Raw genomic sequence first — 19,996 nt, 5'->3', positions numbered from 1 at the left:
CACATTTTAAAGAGATAAGGATAAAAAGAGTCAGCAATTAATTTTACTGGAACTTGATAAAATTAATTGGGCCAGTTCGTAACAATAGTATTCCACCCTTGGAAGTTAAACAACCCTTACATAACTCATGCTCTGTTGTAGGACAGAGTTTGTTTGTTCCTCATAAACCACAGTAGCTGGGTTTGGACAAGGGCAATCCAAAGTTGGGAGCTGAATATGCAAAATACCGACTGACACAAATGGCTAATCATGGATTAAACAACCCTGGATTGGCTGTTTTGATAGTGTAAGCCAGGTCATTAAGTCATCAGTTTGGATCCTAACATAGATTATTTTCACAGAAGGAAAACTTTCTGTTTCCCTTCCCACCTCCATAGTCTCCAGTGCTCCTCAAAAAGCCTCTCTAGAAGGTTTACAGACCTTCCTGAATAATTTGGAATGCACAGGGAGTGCTGAGGGCAGTGTTTCAGCAGCTCCCCATGCCCAGTTCTGCCTTGTTCAGGAGAGCTTGTTGGGGTGACTGTAGGGATAGATAGAGAAAGGAAGCTTATGTTCCATCTTTTAAGTTATGTTACAATTCCAGTTATTACATATAGGTGTGTGTGTATATATAGAGGAAGGAGAGAGTCTTGTGAAACATAAACATAACTAGATTTTAGTCTGATCGTGTTTCAACCCATACTTCTGATATCTAAATGAAAAGAAGGTAAATCAGCCCAGTAATTACTTCAAAATTCTTTTTTTCAGGTTGGTGAAGGGGAGAAACTAGTGCGTGCTCTGTTTGCAGTAGCCAGAGAGCTTCAACCTTCTATCATTTTTATAGGTAAAACTTTAGTATTTGTTTAATGAAAAGGCAAGTGGAATAGCCGAAATTAGGAAACAATTGTGTTGCTGCGATTGTGTAAATCAGCATCATAAGTTATTGTGCACTTTATCTGGTTAATTCTATAGTTTAAAAAATAGGATATAACATTTACTGTACTAAACTGGTATTCAATAGCAAATCAAACAAATGTACAGATAGCTTGGAGCGTGAAATTAGTTGCAGAAGGAAATTGTCTTCAGATATTAAAGTGTATATCAACTGTTAGTAACTTATTTGATACTTCTAACACTTGATCATTCATAAGTAATAGATATTGGCTAACTAAAATTATTTTACTTGTCTTTTTACTTATAGCAAATGTTACAATTCTAGCATCTTTGTTTTTAGATGAAGTGGATAGCCTATTGTGTGAAAGAAGAGAAGGTGAACATGATGCTAGTAGACGTTTAAAGACAGAATTTTTAATAGAGTTTGATGGTGTAAGTATTAGTCTTGGTACAATATTAGTTATGGATGCCAAAGGCAGCTGTTTCTTGTGCTTTAGACTCTAAGATCATGCCTTCCTTTTATTGAGTTCCCATCTGAATAAAAAATAACATTGAAAGAAAGACGAGTGATCACCTGCTAAGAAAAGCCAAACTGAACTGTTGCTTTTGTGTTCCTATTTTGTTGAACTGCAGGTGTTCTCTGGTTGCTACTGACACACTGTAAAGTCACAAAAACCCAATGACCTTTTCATATTTGTATAATATGGAACTGTACATAGTATTTGTTTTATATAACTTTTACAATGGCTAAATCAGCACTGAGTAAGAGATTGTACCAGTGTATAATAAGCTTTTTTCAGGATATAGACCTTGTTATAGCCCAATTTCTGTCTCAACATCTACACTTTACTTTATGGGGGAAACATAGGTACAGTCTTTAGGAGAAGACCGAATACTTGTAATGGGAGCAACTAACAGACCGCAGGAACTTGATGATGCTGTTCTCAGGTATTTTAAACCACTCATTAATTAGCCATGCTTAGCAAAGATTTGCCTTCAGTTTAGTTGATCCTAAACACAGTAACTTGACAATACTTATGTGAAGCATGCCAATGTTTTGCATTAGGGATAGGCAACCTGGTATCCTCCAGATGGTTTGGGCTGTGATGTCTGACCCTAGGTCATGCTGACTGGGGCAGAAAGGGTTTTGAGAAGACCACCAACTGAAGAGAACCAGGTTCTAGAGATTAACTTGGGTAGGAGCATTAACTATTAAACAAATTCTGGATGAATCTGCATTGTAAATGTGTTATGAAATAGGAATATTTTTAATAGGAAAAAAGTTTTGTATCTCCATTTTGCAAATGAAGGCAAGTTCGTTATATTCAAAAAATAAGACATGGGGCCCTTCCATTCACAGAAATCCATTTTCTCCAGTGGACACTTATGCTATTAGAAAGGTAAGGGGCGATTCTTGCCCAGTTCCCTTTCTGCTATGCCATGTTCCACTGTTACACAGTGTCCCTTATTAAAACAGATTTGTGAGCATATGGAGGGTAATTGGCAAAATTTCCCCCATCTTCCATTCATTCATTCATTCATTCATTCATTCATTTGCCACCAAGTAGTTCAGATAGACTCTCTAGGCAGCATATAACAGCAAAATTACAACTAGACAATTAAAACCATCATTAAAATATAAATAACAAATTGATAATGATGATATAACTAAGATCATTAAAAATATGGCCAGACAACCACATTTACTAAAAATACAGTAAAATTATAATAAAAAATCTAAAATCCATGATTAAAACCAATTATTAAAAGAGAAGAGATATATTTTTGCCTGGCACGGGAGCTGGCCCCAGGCAAACTTTTCTGGGGAGCCCGTTCCACAGATGGGGGACAGCCTTTCTTCTAGTTACTGCTCCTTCACCTCCTTGATGAATTGCACATTCAGAAGGACCTCTTGCTCTGATCTTAATTGTTGGGTAGGTGTGTATGGGAGAAAGTGGTCCTTTAAGTTAGAATTTAGGGCTTTTTATGTTAAAACCAGAGCCAGTGTGGCGTAGTGGTTAAGAGCGTGGGATGGGAACTCAGATGATCTGGGTTCTAGTCCCCACTCAGCCATGGAGCCAACTGGGTGACTTTGGGCCAGTCACAGGCTCTCAGCCTAACCTACCTCACAGGGTTGTTGTTGTGGGGATAAGATGGAGGAGGAGAATGATGTAAGCTGCCTTGAGCCCTTTGTAGGAAAAAGGCAGGATATAAATTGGGAAAAAAAAAAGAAAAAAGCACTTTAAATTAGGCCTGGGCTTCAACTGGTCACCAATATAATTCATGCAAGATTGGTATTATATGGACCTGTAAACTAGCACCAGATACTAACAGTATGGCCCTATTCTGAACCAGTTAAAGTCTCTGCTCTGTCTTCAAAGAAACCTCATGTAGAGTGCATTACAATAATCTACCCTGGATGTTATCAGTGAATGAGTAACTGTGGCCAGGCTTTGCCTATCCAGGAAGGGGTGCAATTGGCATTTATGCCACACCTGAAAGAAGGTTCTCCTGGCCACCAAGTCCACTTGGGCCTAATGATAGTACTGGATTCCATTAAATGCAGGATTTTTTTTTTCATGAGCAGAACTCTATTCATAGGATCTGAAGAGCTAGCCTATGGTGAAAAGCAAAAGCTAGGTTTGTATACATTTTGACCATCAAACTTCCGTAGTACCAATATTTGCTCACTCAGTTAAATGTTGGTGGTTGAGAGTCAGGCTACTTCATTAGCAACCTGTGATTTACTGGGTTAGCCAACAAAGACTTAGTAAAACATAATAATTTTTAAAAGCATAACTCACATTGACTTTATTGAATAGAATTTTGAATGTTCTTTCTTCAGTTTTGAACTGAAGCTTTTATACTGTTCTGATTTTGTTGCACATATGTTTAACTGCATTTAATAAATGGAATACTTCATTATTCTTAAATTTGCATGTCTAACTTATAGGAAGGAAATCTTTAGGCTGTAGCTCTGACTGTAGCAATACCTTTATTTACTCATAAAATATGACAGTCTATATGAGGTAGCTTTTACTGTTGTTCCCCTAATACAACTTTTATATCAATGTGTTTTTCAGACGATTCACCAAGCGGGTATATGTATCTTTACCAAATGAAGAGGTATGTAATTTGAGACTGTATATTCATAAGGGAGAATGCCTTTCTGCTACTACTTTGAAGGAGCATATTTATATATATATTTATTAGGTTTCTATACTGCCCAACAGATGAAGCTCTCTGGGTTCTTCACAAAGCACATTAAGAAACCAGTAAAGATACTTTGTATAAAAAAAATGTTAAACATCATTAACAGTTCACAATACAAAATTTAAAACCACACATTAAACAGGTTTGTTTTTATATATAAGAAAGAAGAAAAATATTCAGCAGGTAGCAGCTAGCAGACCACAGAAGCTACTTGAATGTCCTGCAATAACAGATGGTCTTTATCTGGTGCCAAAAAGATAGTTAAGACTGGTGCCAGGTGGAGCTCAGTGAGGAGCTTGTTCCATGGGGGGGGGGCACTGAAAAGGCCTCTTTGTTGCCACCAACCTAGTCTCCCTCAGAGATGGCAGTTGGAGATAGGTCCCAGAAGTTTATTGTAATGGCCAGGTAGAAGAAGGTTGGGGGAGGTGTTCTGTGAGGTGTCATGTCTCCAAGCCATGTCTGTCAGGTCAAAACTAGCACCTTGAATTGGGCTTGGAAAGATACATGCAGGCAGTGCAAGCAGGCCAGAATTGGTGTTACATCATCAGATTGTCTGATTCCTATTACTAGTCTGCCTGCCATTTTTTGCACAAGCTGCAATTCCTAGTCTTCAGAGGCAACCCCACATAAAGTGCATTGCATTAATCTATTTTAAAGATCACCAGAGCATTGATCACTGATAGCAGGTCATCTGTGTCCAGATAGAGGCATAACTGAGCCACCAGTTAAAGGTGGTAGAAGGCACTTAAAGCAACTGAAGCTACCTGAGGCTCAAGTGACTAAGAAGGCTCGAGGAGCACCCCCAAGCTATGAACCTGCTCTTTCAAGGGGAATGCAACCCCATTTGAAACAGGTTGAATTACCCCTGCGTCTGGTCAGAAGACCCACCCACTAATAGCATCTCAGTCTCATCTGTACTGAGCTTTGGCTTGTTAGCCCTTATCTAGTTGATTGCACAGCCTCACCTGGTGAAGATGAAAAGGAGAGATTGAGTTGTGTGTCCTCAGCGTATTGATGACAACACAGTCTGAAACTGCAGGTGGCCCCTCACAGCAGTTTCATGAAGATGTTAAACAACATGGGTGCAGGCCTGATGATTGGGGAATCCCATACTGGAGAACCCAAGGTGCAGAGCTATATCCCTCAAGTACCACCTTCTGGAACCACTGCAATGCAGGGTCCTCACTCCCAGCTCAGACAATCACTGCAGAAGGATATCATGGTCGATGGCATCAAAAGCTGCTGAGAGGTACAGGTGAACCAACAGGGTCACACTCCCCATCTCTCTCTTGGCATAGGTCATCATACAGGATAACCAACACTCTTTCTATGCCAAAAACCAGGCATAAATCCCAACTGAAATTGATCAGTCTCATCGAAGTGTGCCTGAAGCTGGTTGGCCACAACCCACTCAAGATCCTTGCCCAGGAAGGGGATATCTGCCACCGGCCTAAAATTGTTGGAGTTCTTCTGGGTCCAGGGAGGGTTTTTTCATGAGTGGTCTCACCATCACTTGTTTCAGGTGGCCCAGGACCACTCCTCCTCATACAGAAACATTAATTACTTCCCAGGCCTAGCTAGCAGTTCTGTCCCTACTGGCTTTTATTACCCAGGAGGGGTAAGGATCCAGTACCGATGTGGTTGTATGAACCTGTCCAAGCATCTTGTCAATATCCTCAAGCTGTACTAACTGGAACTCATCAGACATCACTAGACCAGACTGTGCTGATTATCTCACCTGATTCCTTTGCTATACCATTGGCATCCAAGGCTTGGTAAATACAGGAGATTGTGTCCTGCAAGTGCCTAGTGAATATATTACAGCGGGCCTCAGATGGCTGCAAGATGTCCTTGAGGGGAGCATGTAATAGATCCCAGAGCATCCTGGAGAGTTCCGCTGGGCAACAAATAGAAGACTGAACAGAGGCAGTCAGATATTGCTTCTTTCCCACTCTCACAAATGAGTGTTAGCAAACTCTAGATTGAAATCGTTCACATGGATGCTTCAACTATGATTTCTCAATGTGCACCCTTTATAAAAAGAGCCACATAGACCAGATATATTATAATGTACACCATTTATTTCATAATCATTTTACACTTCTGAAAAATCTAAGTTTTCAATTAAAAAACCAACGTTCATATCTGGAGGTAAATTCTTGATCTTAAGCTGACAACATCTGATTACAGTTTAAGTAGCGCTCTCTGATTAGATGTCTTTACTAAAGCCACAAAATTCATTCTCCTGATTTTCACTACTCCTCAACACAATTTAATTTTCCTTGTTCGTTATCTATTACTACAGTTTTTGTCCAGTTTGTCAACTGAACACTATAGTCAAGATAAGCAAATCAGAGACTCCAGCTTATTTTACTCAATATATTGTAATAGCAGCACACACACACACACACACGTACGTTTTAAAGGGGGTAAGAATTGGAGAGTGAAGCAGCTCTGGGTTTTTGGCTGGTTGAAGAATTCTGGGAATTGTAAGACCTGTATAGGATTCAGTCTTTCTGTTAGAGCAGGAGGAGGATATTCCTGATTCTGTTATAATCGGGCAGTTTCTTCCAAGAGAATTTGGAGGCAGGACTTGCTTTAACATCTTGTCTCCACTGGTCTAGGGAACCTCACCTAATTCTCCTCCTGCCTCAGAAATAACAATGTCCTATATTACCTTTTGTGTGAAAATAAGATTTAATATTTTCAATCCAAAGAACTGTGAAAACTATGAAGTTCTATAGTAGTATCCATGTGCCCGCTCATCAAGATCTTGTGCAACCTCTTGCAGGAACAGGACGCAAATGTTGGGACAGTTCATAACTTTAACTCAAAAAGTGCTTTATATGTGTTGCACAGCGCTTAACATATGGTGTAAAAGAGTGAAAAAATCTGAGTAGAAAGGCACTTTTTCAATTTAGTCCAATGTGGTGACTTTGCAAGATGAAGATACATCATTTTCAAACAAGCTGTGCCTTGGTTTTAAGTTTTCCATAACTTAAAAAGGATGTGAGATTTGTTCTTTGTACTTACAAATGGGTAATATACTTTACAGACACGACTGCTTTTACTAAAAAATCTCTTGAGCAAGCAAGGAAATCCATTAACCCAAAAAGAACTAGCACAGCTAGCCAGGTGAGTAGTGCTCTACCTACTTTCTAACTAGCTTGATTGTGACTGTTGGTTTTTGGAGTTCTCATCCAATACTGTTATCAGTAGGAATACTGAAAATCATTTTTCTTCAATATATATCACAGAAGCTTCACCATGTGGCTTTTTATACAGATTTGATGTACACATCACAAACATACCATTGATATTTTGAAAGGCTAAATTTTAATTAGGAAGTTGATTATTGCAATGCTTAATAAAGCACTTCATGTAATTAATATTTTACCAAAACACTTATAGGCCAGCTTTTCCTCCATGTTTAATGGCTTACAATAAAAAATCCCTGAAAACAGAATAAAACAATATAAGTTTGCTTAGCTTTCTGTAAGACAATTGTCAATGTGAAGTTCTGAACTTAAGTGTTTGCTTTTCCTGTTTACAAAGAATGACAGAGGGATACTCAGGGAGTGACTTAACAGCATTAGCGAAAGATGCAGCATTGGGCCCTATACGAGGTAAGTTTGATTACCTATTGAGAAAAATGCAGTTGTGAAATAGCTAGAAAACCTTTTCCAGCTGTGTCCCTTCTCTTTTACATAGGCCAGGATCCTAAGAGCTACTTTAGTTTGTGAAAGGGCTCAGACATGACTAGTGAGATTTTTTTTACTGTCAAATGACAAACTCTCCCTGAAAGTTCTGTTCTAGACACAAGAGCACAAAGGTGCTTGAGACACATAACTAGTTGAATACAGTTTTGGATCCTGATCACTATTTGGTATCTCTTTAAGTTGAATGTTCTAAAAGATTAGTGAGAACCTGAGAGGAGTTCTGTGTTTGATTAGATAAAGGTCTCATTTTCAAAGTTCCTTTAAAAAAATAAACACAGATTGATACTGTTAGACAAGCTTTCTTATTATGCTCTTTATATGGGAAAATATCTGGTTTCAGGCAGTGTTCATTGTTACAGTGTACAATGTCAGCCCTCATGGACTGTTTTCAATAGGACCATAATCCTAGCTAGTTGTTCAGCAAAAATAGGCAAGCTGCATGCAGTTCTCAGACTATCCATGTGGCCTGCTGGTGTTCAGTGCCACCACCCTTTTCTGAATTCTTCCCCCCATGTCACAACTAATAGGGATGAGAACACACATAAAAGATTATATAAGAAGATCCTCTGGAATAACATGTATTATCATTAAACAACATTTAAGATTACATGGGATGTTGCAGGCAGAATTGGCTAACCAATCATATACTGACAGGCTTTTTAAAAACTTTGATGCCTCTTTAGATCTTGGCCTGTAGTATACATTCTCTGGGTGGTATCCAATTAGCATCCCTTGCCAGCAGAACAACTTGGAACAAGAAGAGAGGGTAATCCTTCCTTTTTATCTGCAGCTCTTTGCACACCCTCCTCTGCCCTGGAGGATTAAGGGTCCCTCTGGAGCAGATTTGTAGGGGCATGAGGGAATTGTATAGGAAGGAAGGTCCTGTTTCCTGAGAGCATATCTGCTTGTGTAGTGTTGGATTCTACCCTGTGTTTACACATGCCAGCACAAATAATTTCTTCCAAAACATTTGGCATTTCTTTCCATAAAGTTATATGTAGCATTCAGTTCTGAAAAATTTGATGAAATATTGCTTTTAAATAACCATATCTGTTTCTCCTTATCTCATTTAATATTTGCTTAAGTATACTGATTTTAATATCTGTTTATATAGAATTATTGCTTCTTTAAGGTTGGAAACTGGTCAAGGCAGTGTTCTCTTAGCAATTCTAACATTACCCTTAGTAAGGTATCCTTAGTGATTCTTCAGCTCAAGACTGAAAATATAATGGGTTGGACAAAACATGAGTGTACCTGTCAAATGGTAGATAGTAGTGCTTCAAATATTGATATATCTTGCTGAGTTTCAAAAGAACTAGATATCTCATTGATGATTTCCTTAATTTACAGAACTAAAACCAGAGCAAGTGAAGAACATTTCTGCTAGTGAGGTATGCTGTTTAAGATTTGCTTTGTAAAATAAGACAAATCACACACTTCGTTTTTTGTTCTTTTTACAACTTTTAAAAAGTAGAATACCATTTCTTGTTCTCAAATCTCACGGTAGGGAGAGAGAACCATATTTTTTGTAGCTGTTGTACAGGTTATGTAAACATGCCCACTATAGTTTCTTAAATATCTTTAAGAGCACAATGAACATGTCTAGCTTTTAATACTTTCTGTTGTAACAGTTCCTCTAATAAAGCCTGTCATCTGGTTCATCTCCGTGGCTTCTGTGCATCCACGCAGGCACAGAGCATCACTTTCTGAAACTTCTGTAGCCTGAAACTTTTATAGCTGAGATTCTTTTAGCAGGAGCCTGTCTCAGCCATTACACCATGCCCATTTCTGATGTGTTTCTACCATTTCCCTCAGTTGCTCTTTGACCACCATTATGGCAGCTTCATAAGAATATTTTTCATCTGCCAGGTGTACTTTTTTCTAGAGTTGAGCCTTTTTCTGGATTTTCCTCACTTTTCTCAATCTTCTTTGTTATTTTTGTTTGTCTTTGCTGCTGATCGGGAGATTGTTCAGGTCCTTTGTTAGGCATTTGGCTCTTAAGGGCCCTTTTCTGTAAATATGTGAAGTGTTGCAGTAAACTCCCACCAATGGCTACGCCTGTGCTTTGCCTTCTTTGTTTGGGTGAAGGTCAGGTTATTGATGCCTGCCTGCATTGTCAGGCAGCAGGCCCAAAGGAATACCACATGTGGATCTGTGGAAAAGAACCCTTCAGGCCATGGATACACTGAGGCCAATGACCTGCATACCACCAGATGGATACCAGTAATCTCTATGGCAAAACATCTCACAAAGAAAGCCAAGACATCAAAGTCTTCTGATTTCTCTAAATCAGAGACACATGAGGCATTTTAAGGACAAATCTTTGACAATGTTAGTTACTATCCATACCAGCTGATGGAGGTGTCAGTATTGAGATCTGGTATCTGTAGTGACTATGTCAGAGGGCAGGATCTGTGATGTTTCACTGTCAGGGGACTTGCAAGCAAATCCTAGTCCTGTCATCTCATCTTATCCACTTTATCCATTGACAGAGAGGCCCAGTGAGCGAGCGAGCTTACTTGCTTATTTATTTATTTATTTGGAACACTTATATGCCGCCCCATTCGCAAAACCCTTCCAATACAAATAAATAACTATGCAAATATATAAAATACATAAAAATCTGGAGACATTCCGGCAAAAATATAAAATCAATAAATAAATCCAACAATTAAAATGATGTTTAAATAAAAAGGCGCCGAAAAGCAAATAACAACGGTGCCAGGCAGACCTCTCTGGGGAGCGCATTCCATAATAGCTTAATCAGCTATTGTCCAGTTTGCCATAACACTGATATGCCAGACAGACTGGCCCTGTGGAGGAGCTGTTTTTGATCCCTGGCATTGGAGTGGAACAAACAGGTTGACTGGTCATTTCCATCTAGCCCTCACTATTACTGTGACAACTGAAGACTGCCGCAGGAGTGGGACTACTATTTCATCCCTCAATACCATGGAAAACCTTCCTGTTGGTTCTAGTACAAGGACCACCTAGCAGTTCTGACATGTCCTTTTGCAGCCATCTTCCACCACCTCTGCCTAGGACAACCTCAACAACTGACCGCAAACAGTTGTATTAACAGCATGTTTAATGCAAGAAATGCTCATCACACCCAGCCTACATACTCCACTTCCCATCAATTGGACCCTCATTGACGGATTTTGACTTCTGGCCTTTGGCAGTGAATTCCCTTGGCTATGCATCACCCAACCCAAATTCTACCTACCCACACTTGTCTCAGTGGGTGTGGAGCACACTGCAGATACCTCACCCTCCAAGGGGTATGGAACTGCCCCAAGTTGCTAGCAGTAAAAAATAAAAAAGCACTGTGGGCTTTTGGGACTACAAAAGCCCAACTACTACAGCATGACCAGCAACACCATGGCAGTGATTTACTTGAATTAACAGAGTGGAATGAAGTCGGTGCCATTGACCCAGTTTGCGATGAGGATATGGACATGATATTTACACAGGAGCATTTCTATGACCGCTCTATAGATCACATTGACATACGATAATCTGGCAGATGGTCTGAGTTGTTCAACACAAACTTCCATGGATGGCAGAGCACCCTAATAAAATAATTTAAATTATTAATACTTTATAATACCATTTATATTCTTACTACCACCACAAATAATTTTTGAGGCAGAATTTGTGTTAATACAGATGACACAATCTGCTCCAAGTCTTGCACCTGAGCCAAATTAATACAAAATTCTCAAGGGAATACTTTCTTCCTAAGGTGGTCAGAGACTCTGTTTTACCTCTTCCCTCCTTTCCTATTCTGAAATTCCTGGTAAAAATCCAGCTCAGTGGCATAAGTGATACTCTCATCACTCCATGGTGGCTCAAGTAGACCTGGTTTGTCCAGCTGCTTTTTCATCTCCAGCCAAACTTTCCCCAATAAAACCAGACATCATCTCTCAGGAATAAGGGAGGATTCAGTATCCTGATGTACAGAGCCTGAAAGATCTTCCACTAACGTCTTTTCTGAGTACCTCTGCACTGTGCTAAACACAGCATGAAAGTCAGCTGTATAACTTTCATATGAAAGGAAATGGAAATCTTTCCCATCTTTTCAGACTCAGTGAGGATTCAGTCCTCTCTGAAGTCCAGTCAAGCACATGTGGTCCCAAGGAAAGGGATGGACAGAACAGGAACCTGTTCGGAATAGACATACTATGGTACTTGTGAGGAGGGTTCCTGCCAAAAGATCTTCAGCTATAGAAGTTTCCCAAAGTGAGGCTCCATGCAGACACAAATAGATAACCACTTGAAGAACTATTGTTAGAAGTAAGCCACCTGCCTTTTTGTAATGAAACACTTTATAATGAGAATGGCTTTGGGTGTTTAGCCACCTGTAAATCAGTAGTGGGAAGATTTAGGAGCCCAAATGTATTTGTGTAAGAAATCAATTTCTTGCCTAGGAGTGGGTATGTTATGGTAGGTTATCTTGGAGAGCCCTGCACCTCAAAATAAGGTGCTTTCTGCCAGATTTTCTCAAAAGGTTTGATAACTTTTGCTAGGGTTTAATGTGTACATGCCCTAACTTTGCATTCTCTCTCTCTCACCCCAGCTAGAAAGCAAAGAAAAAATATACATCAGGCACAAGTTTTAACCCAATGTTGTCTAGGCAGCAAATATCCCTATTGTATCCCAATCTTCCTCTATATTTCTAAAGAGCCTCCTGCCTAAAGGCTTTATATGTAGAGAGAAACTAACAGAAAAAGAGTATGTGTGTCCGTCTGTCCCCCCCAGTCTGCTACCAGTGGTTGTCCTGTGCAGCAACAGCAGGCCTTTGCATGGGCAGGAAGGGGTGGAATCATGGTTTTATCAGACAACTCCCTGGTCATACAAAATTTCTGCACCAAATTCTGGGCAATTCTTCCTTCCCACAGCAGACCCATAAGACACAGTCCCCAGGGTTTATTAGCTCCCCATTCAACTGCAAGAGGCTGTTTTAGATTACAGGAAGTTGCAGGCGAAAGGGAAATACTAATTGCAGAAACTGTCTTCCATTTGTAATGTTGGATACACTCCCCAATGTTTAAACCAGTTAAATGTCAGTAGAGAGCCAAAATAATTCCCAACAGCCCAAGATTCTTGCAAGATTTTTGTTCGTATGTATTAGTACCATCTAGTGGAATAAAGGTAGTAATACAAAAATACAATATGGTTTTGCCTTGTGCTGTTTTTCCTTTGACTGTGAGTTTTGAAAGTTTAGGTTGCAAGTCAGTGTTGGTTCTACGAGTAAACCTATTGAAATAAATGCAACTTAAATGAATTTAAGATTAGATTCAACCCTTTCATAGCTAAATGAGGACATTTTAAAGTCAGTTTAAATTTTTGGTCCAAAATTCATTTTGGATCAGGCATAGTCTATAGATAGTTAATATAGAAAGCTTTGTTTGCTTCCAGATGAGGAACATCAGATTGTCTGACTTCACTGAGTCCTTGAAGAAAATAAAGCGCAGTCTCAGCCCTCAGATCCTGGAAGCTTATATTCGCTGGAACAAAGACTTTGGAGACACTACGGTTTGATACACAGCCTTGTCAAAGGGAGGGGGAATATTGCCAGCAAAGGACAGTTGATGCAAACTGCTGCTGGAATGCAGCCAGAGTTTACAAGACTTTTCAGAACTCTAAACACCTGCACTAAAAGATGGACTCATCTTACTGAAGATCACATTTTTTAACATCTGATTTATGCCCAGGGCACTATAAGACAGAGCACAATAAGATATGTGGAAGAACTCTAGCAATTAAATTAAAGAAATGTAATCTGTATATTTTGTTGCTGTTTGAAATATTCCAGTAGCATTGTCCTTTGGGAAAACTTTTTTTAATTTGCTGATTACATTTAATTTTGCTTTGCTCCTCTTCTCGTTGAGAGTGATTCTCATTTTCTTTTTTTATGTATCAATAAAGTGCCAAATAAAGACATTCCTTATGCATCAGGAAGGCTAGTATTGGGAATGCCATTAAGCTTGAAAGTCCACAGTGCAAAGTAGTTGGCCTGCTGCCCTGTTCCAGTGAAACTTTACAGTCAGTAGAACAGTTCAGAAAGAAATCTTTCACAAAACAACAGTGACCAGTACAACCAACCGAAACACCAAGGCTTCAGCTTACCAATCTTTGTCATTTATTTCCTGCAGTATTTCTCTAATGCATTTATAAAGTTTCTATGGTAGGATAATTGTTCTTATATTGTAGACCAAGAAATAAGAGTAAGTGGTATTAGCTGTCAGATGAACTACAGTGTTTCTTTTTGGTGTTAGTTTTGTATTTACACTGACTAAATGCCAGGGAAGTTTCCACTCTGGTGATTTTCTAATCTATGCAGGTGATCATGACTCTGGTTACTTGTTTAGTTGCATTTGACTTTTATATCTTTCATGAGCTTCAGTTTGTAGAGACACAGCTGACTTTTAAAAAGTATAGTAAACACACTTTCTGTAAGTTTTTATTATATGAATACCATGTAAATGTTAACATTAAAGGGGCAGGCATACTTGTCCTTGAATGGTATGTGGTTGAAGTTTCATATACAAAATGGATAACTTCTTATCAATTACTGTGATGAAAATGCCATCAAATGAATAAAAGATTTTCTTTTTTATACGTTAGCAGTTGTGGAGAAGATAGAAAAAGAAAAATGTGGAAAAATCTGTTAAGAGATGAATTGCATGCACTCTTCAATGTCATTTTTAAATTTTTACTTTCTAATTTCAAGTATCTAAACGACCTTATTATCTGGAAATAGGGCAGCCACAATTCTTTTGAGAATATGTTGATCTTTGCAGTGAAGTATGACACTGCCTAGGTTGCAATCCTGTGGCTGGTAGATGCCCAACTCTGTCCTTGGAAATGTGCTCAGATATTGGAACTGGGACTTGGAATTTGGAGCATCCTTCCCTCTACCCCTTACTGCTGGTTCTTTCTATGAAAGCTGCAGCGGCAAGGTAGCAAGAGTGACTGGGCAGAGTTCTAGTGAGTTATGTAGGGATAAGTCATGCAGTGTATCCCGGTGGTGCCTCAAGCTGTCCTCCTCACAAGTAGGAGCCCAAGATGTAGATGGGTGAAACTGTTTAAATCTTTTGAGGACGGAAGTAAAGAGGTGCTTGCTCATTGCCTCCACAGTTTTCCTATCCTTGATAGGATACTCATAGTCCTGAGTTTGGAAGGTTACAAGCATCTCCATTGGGTTGTGCCCTTAGTGATTTTGAACTGAGATGTGTTTAGGATTTCTACAGAGCCTTTTTATCATTTGCTGGATATCTTTGAAGAGATCATGCCACAAGTGCAAAGCATGCTAGAGGCACAAATGAAAATCTAAATACTTAGATTCCAAAACTTAGAGCGATTGCTAAAACTAACAAGATTTGTTCAGGAACTGCAACTGAATTTAAAATTAATACTGGCTCTTAATTAGGAGACAGAGATACCTTAATGCAGGAGTGCAATAGATTGGGATCATAATATCCAGATGTTTTGGCCTATAACTCTCTCAAGTTCTGAGAAATGACTGTGCTGGCTAGAGATGATAGGTTTTGTCAAACAAAATTTCTGGAAGGCCACCAGTCACCCATCTGTTTTAGACATGAAATTTCAAGGTAAATTAACTGTGATTCACCTGTTTTGGAAACTTGAAAAAAGTTCCTACTGACACTGGATTTCATTAATAATCCACCTCTAAAGTTTTATAAACTTTTCCATTTCTGTTTGCACTGAAATTCTAACGCATATGGCATTGTTTCCACCTTGGGCTAAAATGTGCAGTGTAAATTAACTATGGACTTTTGACCTTCTCTGATACATAACTAGCTACAGTTTTAAATCACCTTTCCATTTTCCTTCTGTGAAATAAAGTTAACATTTTCCTGTGTTTGAAGGAAGATATATTGTGTAGTATCTCCCCCATTCCATTACTTGTAAAGTAGACCCTTTATGATGGCACAAGTTAACTACTTACATAAAGTGAAAAATCCTATGTATAAGAGCTATTCATTAAATTAAGAATACTTGTCTGTTCATCATACTTCAAGTTTCACTGTGGACCAGCACTGGTGTGGTAAGAACAAATTATTTTGTGCAAAGTGGCTCTTATATTGATATTGTATCTTAAATGTAGGTGTTTAAGTGAATAAGGTTTTAACCTTTGGAAAAATTTTGCTTGTGTAAACCTGCCAGATCATCCTAGCCTAAATTCCCAAATTAGGTTTGGCTAGTTCTAGAGCACTTCCCTTTTAAAATTTGCTTTACTTTTCTGTTATAACTTAATCTTGTGGTGGTGTTCTTCAATAAGGGAAAATTAGCAGAAATGCTATTTAAAAGTTCAGACAGTTCAGGTTTTTGAATGTATGGCAATCATGGTTACTGATATAAAGCAGGGGCAGAATTCAGTGTTGTGCAAAGTGGCTTTTTCTTCACCCCAACCCATATTCACCAAAAATCTGCTCCGAGATTTATCGATTGGAAGGAGAGCTCCCATTCCCATTCTGCACACAGAAACCATCAGTGGAATGAGTTAACTGATTTCTACCCAAAGGCTGAAATTTGTCTGAATCTTGCCTTCATGAGACTGAATACTCTTCATGTTCAGGTTTGTAGCCAAGGCCTGACTAGTTTGAGATTGTGTAGTTATGTAAGAAAGACTTGTTGCTGCCTGAGAGTGCCCTCTGAAGGCAATATCCAGGAAATATGTGGAATAAAGTTCATGGTGCTTGAAGGTTGAACTACCAATTAGATTGAGGTATATTAAATACTAAACTGGGAACCACTAATCTATTGCATAAGATGTTTTTGCAGCTTACGTTGGGAAGATTTCAGTCACTTAATTGAACAAAAGACAGCTCCATATATCTATGTTCAGTCTGTCCTTCTATGCTCTGTAATGGCTTTGGGTATTCACTATATTTTGGTTGCATCACAGGAATTTAAAAGGATTTAGTTGGGATTTCATGTATATTATGATTTGAGAAAGGAAAAATTTTCTTTGCAGATCATCCAAAAGCTCACTTACAGAAAATATTTCCACATTTAAATGCATGGTGAGGACAAGTAGTGGCTAATATTACTTAGTTTGAAAGAAGATAGGAACATTATTAATGCATTTTTTTCAAACTGCAGTTAAGCAATATGATTTGGTCCTTTCTTTGATTTCAGTAATGTTAGTAAAAGTAGTTGTAGGATAATAGATATATGGGCCTTTCAGCCTTATACTATTTTAATAATTCTTTTGGCCATGGTCTTCTGACATTTTCCTGGAAGAAAGTATATTTGGTTCCTATTGGGTTGAAAGACATGCAGGTATTAGTGTGAAACTGGTAATAATACTTTCTGTGGTCCAAGCTCAAGATGGAATTTATTCATTCAGTAATGTACATATTGCCATCTGTGTGTGACCGTATGAAAGATCATTCATTAGAATACTGGACCCCTAGGCACTTAAAGGGAAACTGCAAAAAACTGAGATCCCTAAGAAATGTATTTGGGTATTTTTAGCAGAGGGAGGCATTCATATTATAGATTACACTGATTTACTCCCTGAAAATACTATTCCACAGCCGTCAGATTTAAAATCAAAGGGGCTGCTAAAACTAGAAGTTGCTTCACCTTGTCCAACTGTTCAGCCAACAAGAGATCACTTTGTATTGGTGAAAATATGTTTTTCTGAATGTTAGGCATTGCTATTCAGTATCAAAATATGAAATTTTATTGGGAAAACAAAACATGTAAAAGCATGGAAAATGTTCTCATAGGAATGGATTGACAAATTTGATTTTCCTCAGTAACATGTTGTACTTTGTCTTCATATTTAGTTTTCTATTACTACATTCAGACTCATGCCTTTCAGATCTGTTGTCTGTTACCTTTTGTTGGTACTATTATGTGATAAGATCATGGAAAGATTTTTTTGACAAATACTTTCATATGGTTTCTCTGAAAAGAGACTAAACTCTTAACTCGAATGTAAGTTCTAATTAAATAAAAATGCTGAAACAAGCTTTTTAATTTTTATTACCTCAATTTTGTTAGATTCTAAATAAATAATAGAAAAATTCAGTTGCCTGCTGTATACATTATCTAAATATTGTAAGCAAGTTATGCTCTTGTCAGATGAGTCATGTTCCTAAATTTAAGATCACATTTTTGGTACTTTCCACTTGATGCGAAATGCAACACCCATCTAAATCTTTTTTTTATCTAAGTACCTTGGTTTGATTTGTTGTCAAGATTAAAAGACTAGCTTTTAAGACTCTGCCTCCGTCTGTCCGCTCAGCGAGGCAGCCACAGTTTACTCAGAGAAGGCCTGCAGCCTAGGGACGTGACTCACATAATTAAAAATAGATTTAAAAAGTTGTATTTTTCTTACCTTCAATCCTTTTTAGTGTCTTCGTTTCTCTCTCTCTCTCTTCCACAGCCCTCTCTTTTGTTTCCCGCTCTGTATATGCATGCAATTTGGGGGGGGGGGGGGGGGCCAGCACACGTGCAGTTGAGCCATTACAATTTGGTGCATGCGGCGGCTCTCTGCTCAGTTTCAAAGAACGCCTGCGCCAGCTCAGAGCTTTTGGACTCGCTCAGAGATTGTTTTCTCCAAGCGAGTCCAAAATCTGAGGCGGGCTGGATTTTGCCCACAGGCCATAGTTTGAGGAACCATGTGTTAGTCCCAAAAATCTGAAGTTAAGGCTATTTTTCCCATGGGTTCTCTATTTAGAGAAGTAGTCTTTAAAACGTGTATGAAGAGGCCTATTGATTAGGCATTAAGTGAGAAGCATAGCGCTACATTTTTAAAAAACTGATTTTAAAGCTTTATAGAAATTGGATTTTTACTCCTAATACATTTTTCATACATTTTATCTGCTGACATTGCCATCCATCTTGTTATCAGGAAGAAACGTTTGATTCCTCCCTGTACTTCGTTCTCCATATTTACCAGTGCTGAGTAACAACACTACTTGAACAAACTGGCTTTCAACTTATACCAAGGAGTCTGTGGAAATCCTGTTGTATGGGTAAAGACTGGATGTGGGCTAACAAGAGAAGGCTCAGCTCCAGTAATTACTGCTGGTCTGATCCAGAATTATCCTATGGTCTATTCTGGATGGAAATGCATTTCATCTGAAGGAGCTGGTGCAGAGCCTGGAACAGTGGGGATCTAGCATTTCACCTGTACATGAAGGTGATTGTTCTGGTTGAGAACACCTGTACTTCACTTTGGTTGGGGTATCACATTTTGTTAGAGGAGGTGGATCCAGACTGAGCAACACATGGCTTCAAACTTCCGTATTAGATTACTACAATGTAATGGGAATGCCTTTGGAAAGTGTTTGGAAATTTCAGCAGCTTCAAAATGCATCTTATCTGCTGTCTACAGACCAAATTTTCCCAGTCTACAGTAGTTTTGAAGCTAAAATAAATTTATTTAGTTCCCAGATATCTGAAAAACTGCCTATTTCTGTATAGGAACACAGAAACAAAGCAAATCAGAAGGATCCATCCAGCTCTGCTCATGACATGCCTACCATTTTTATGTCTAGCCTATCCTTGAACACCCTCATCAATGGGGCCTCAACGACCTCCCGTGGAAGCCCATTCCACACCCTCAGGGTCCTAACTGTCAGGAAGTACTTCCTGGCATCCAAATTGAACCTTGGTTCCCTGAACTTTGCAAGTGCAAGACCTTGCACTTACCCGCATTGAATGCTGAATGAGCTTGCCCATAGTTTGTAATCATTTTCTCAGGCCTTGCTTTAGGTCCCACCTCAAATAAAGGCTAAGCTGATGGAAAGGGTCTTTCTTGATTTGAGGCAGCACCCTGATAATGAAAATGTGCTAATGTGAGCCTGAACTTTTTCTTCTTTACACTGGGCAATAAAAATGGGGATAGCTTAGTGGTTAGTGAGCAACACAGCTGGTGTTAAACTTACTTTGTTGTTCTGTTTTTAAGTGTATTGATTTGTGTCTAAAGGAAGCCTTATTTGGAGTAATCCCTTGGAAAAAAGTTACCTCAACTTAAAATGCCATTCTTTTCAGTGAATGTGCTGGATGGGACTAACACTTGCATTAAAGTTTAATTTTAGAAGGGAGAGATATTGTACATTGCCCTAATGGCCAATGGGCAGCATAAAAACATTGTAATAAGCAGTGAAACTACTTAGCTCTTCAGTGAAAGGTCTGATTCACCC

The 19,996-nt window shown here is 38.7% G+C and overlaps 1 protein-coding gene across 7 annotated transcripts in view; it reads left to right on the top strand.

Annotated features, from left to right (window-relative positions):
* Positions 1-17,813, top strand: part of SPAST (spastin) — a 45,774-nt gene extending 27,961 nt beyond the window's left edge. For 6 of the 7 annotated variants that reach the window (XM_044419129.1, XM_044419055.1, XM_044419137.1 and 3 more), the window contains 8 exons: positions 748-823; positions 1,214-1,305; positions 1,742-1,821; positions 3,957-3,999; positions 7,142-7,221; positions 7,642-7,712; positions 9,156-9,196; positions 13,227-17,813. In XM_044419129.1, the coding sequence (XP_044275064.1) occupies positions 748-823; positions 1,214-1,305; positions 1,742-1,821; positions 3,957-3,999; positions 7,142-7,221; positions 7,642-7,712; positions 9,156-9,196; positions 13,227-13,349 (606 nt within the window). In that variant the 3' untranslated portion in view covers positions 13,350-17,813. Of the gene's footprint in view, positions 1-747; positions 824-1,213; positions 1,306-1,741; positions 1,822-2,233; positions 2,274-3,956; positions 4,000-7,141; positions 7,222-7,641; positions 7,713-9,155; positions 9,197-13,226 lie in introns of those variants that run through there. The other variant, XR_006413642.1, reaches the window with a different exon arrangement.
* Positions 17,814-19,996: the final 2,183 nt, after the last annotated feature.

Source organism: Varanus komodoensis, unplaced genomic scaffold (genome assembly GCF_004798865.1).
Source record: "Varanus komodoensis strain SLA01 unplaced genomic scaffold, ASM479886v1 scaffold1, whole genome shotgun sequence".
NCBI lineage: Eukaryota > Metazoa > Chordata > Lepidosauria > Squamata > Varanidae > Varanus > Varanus komodoensis.
This window is presented reverse-complemented; position numbering and strand designations above follow the sequence as displayed.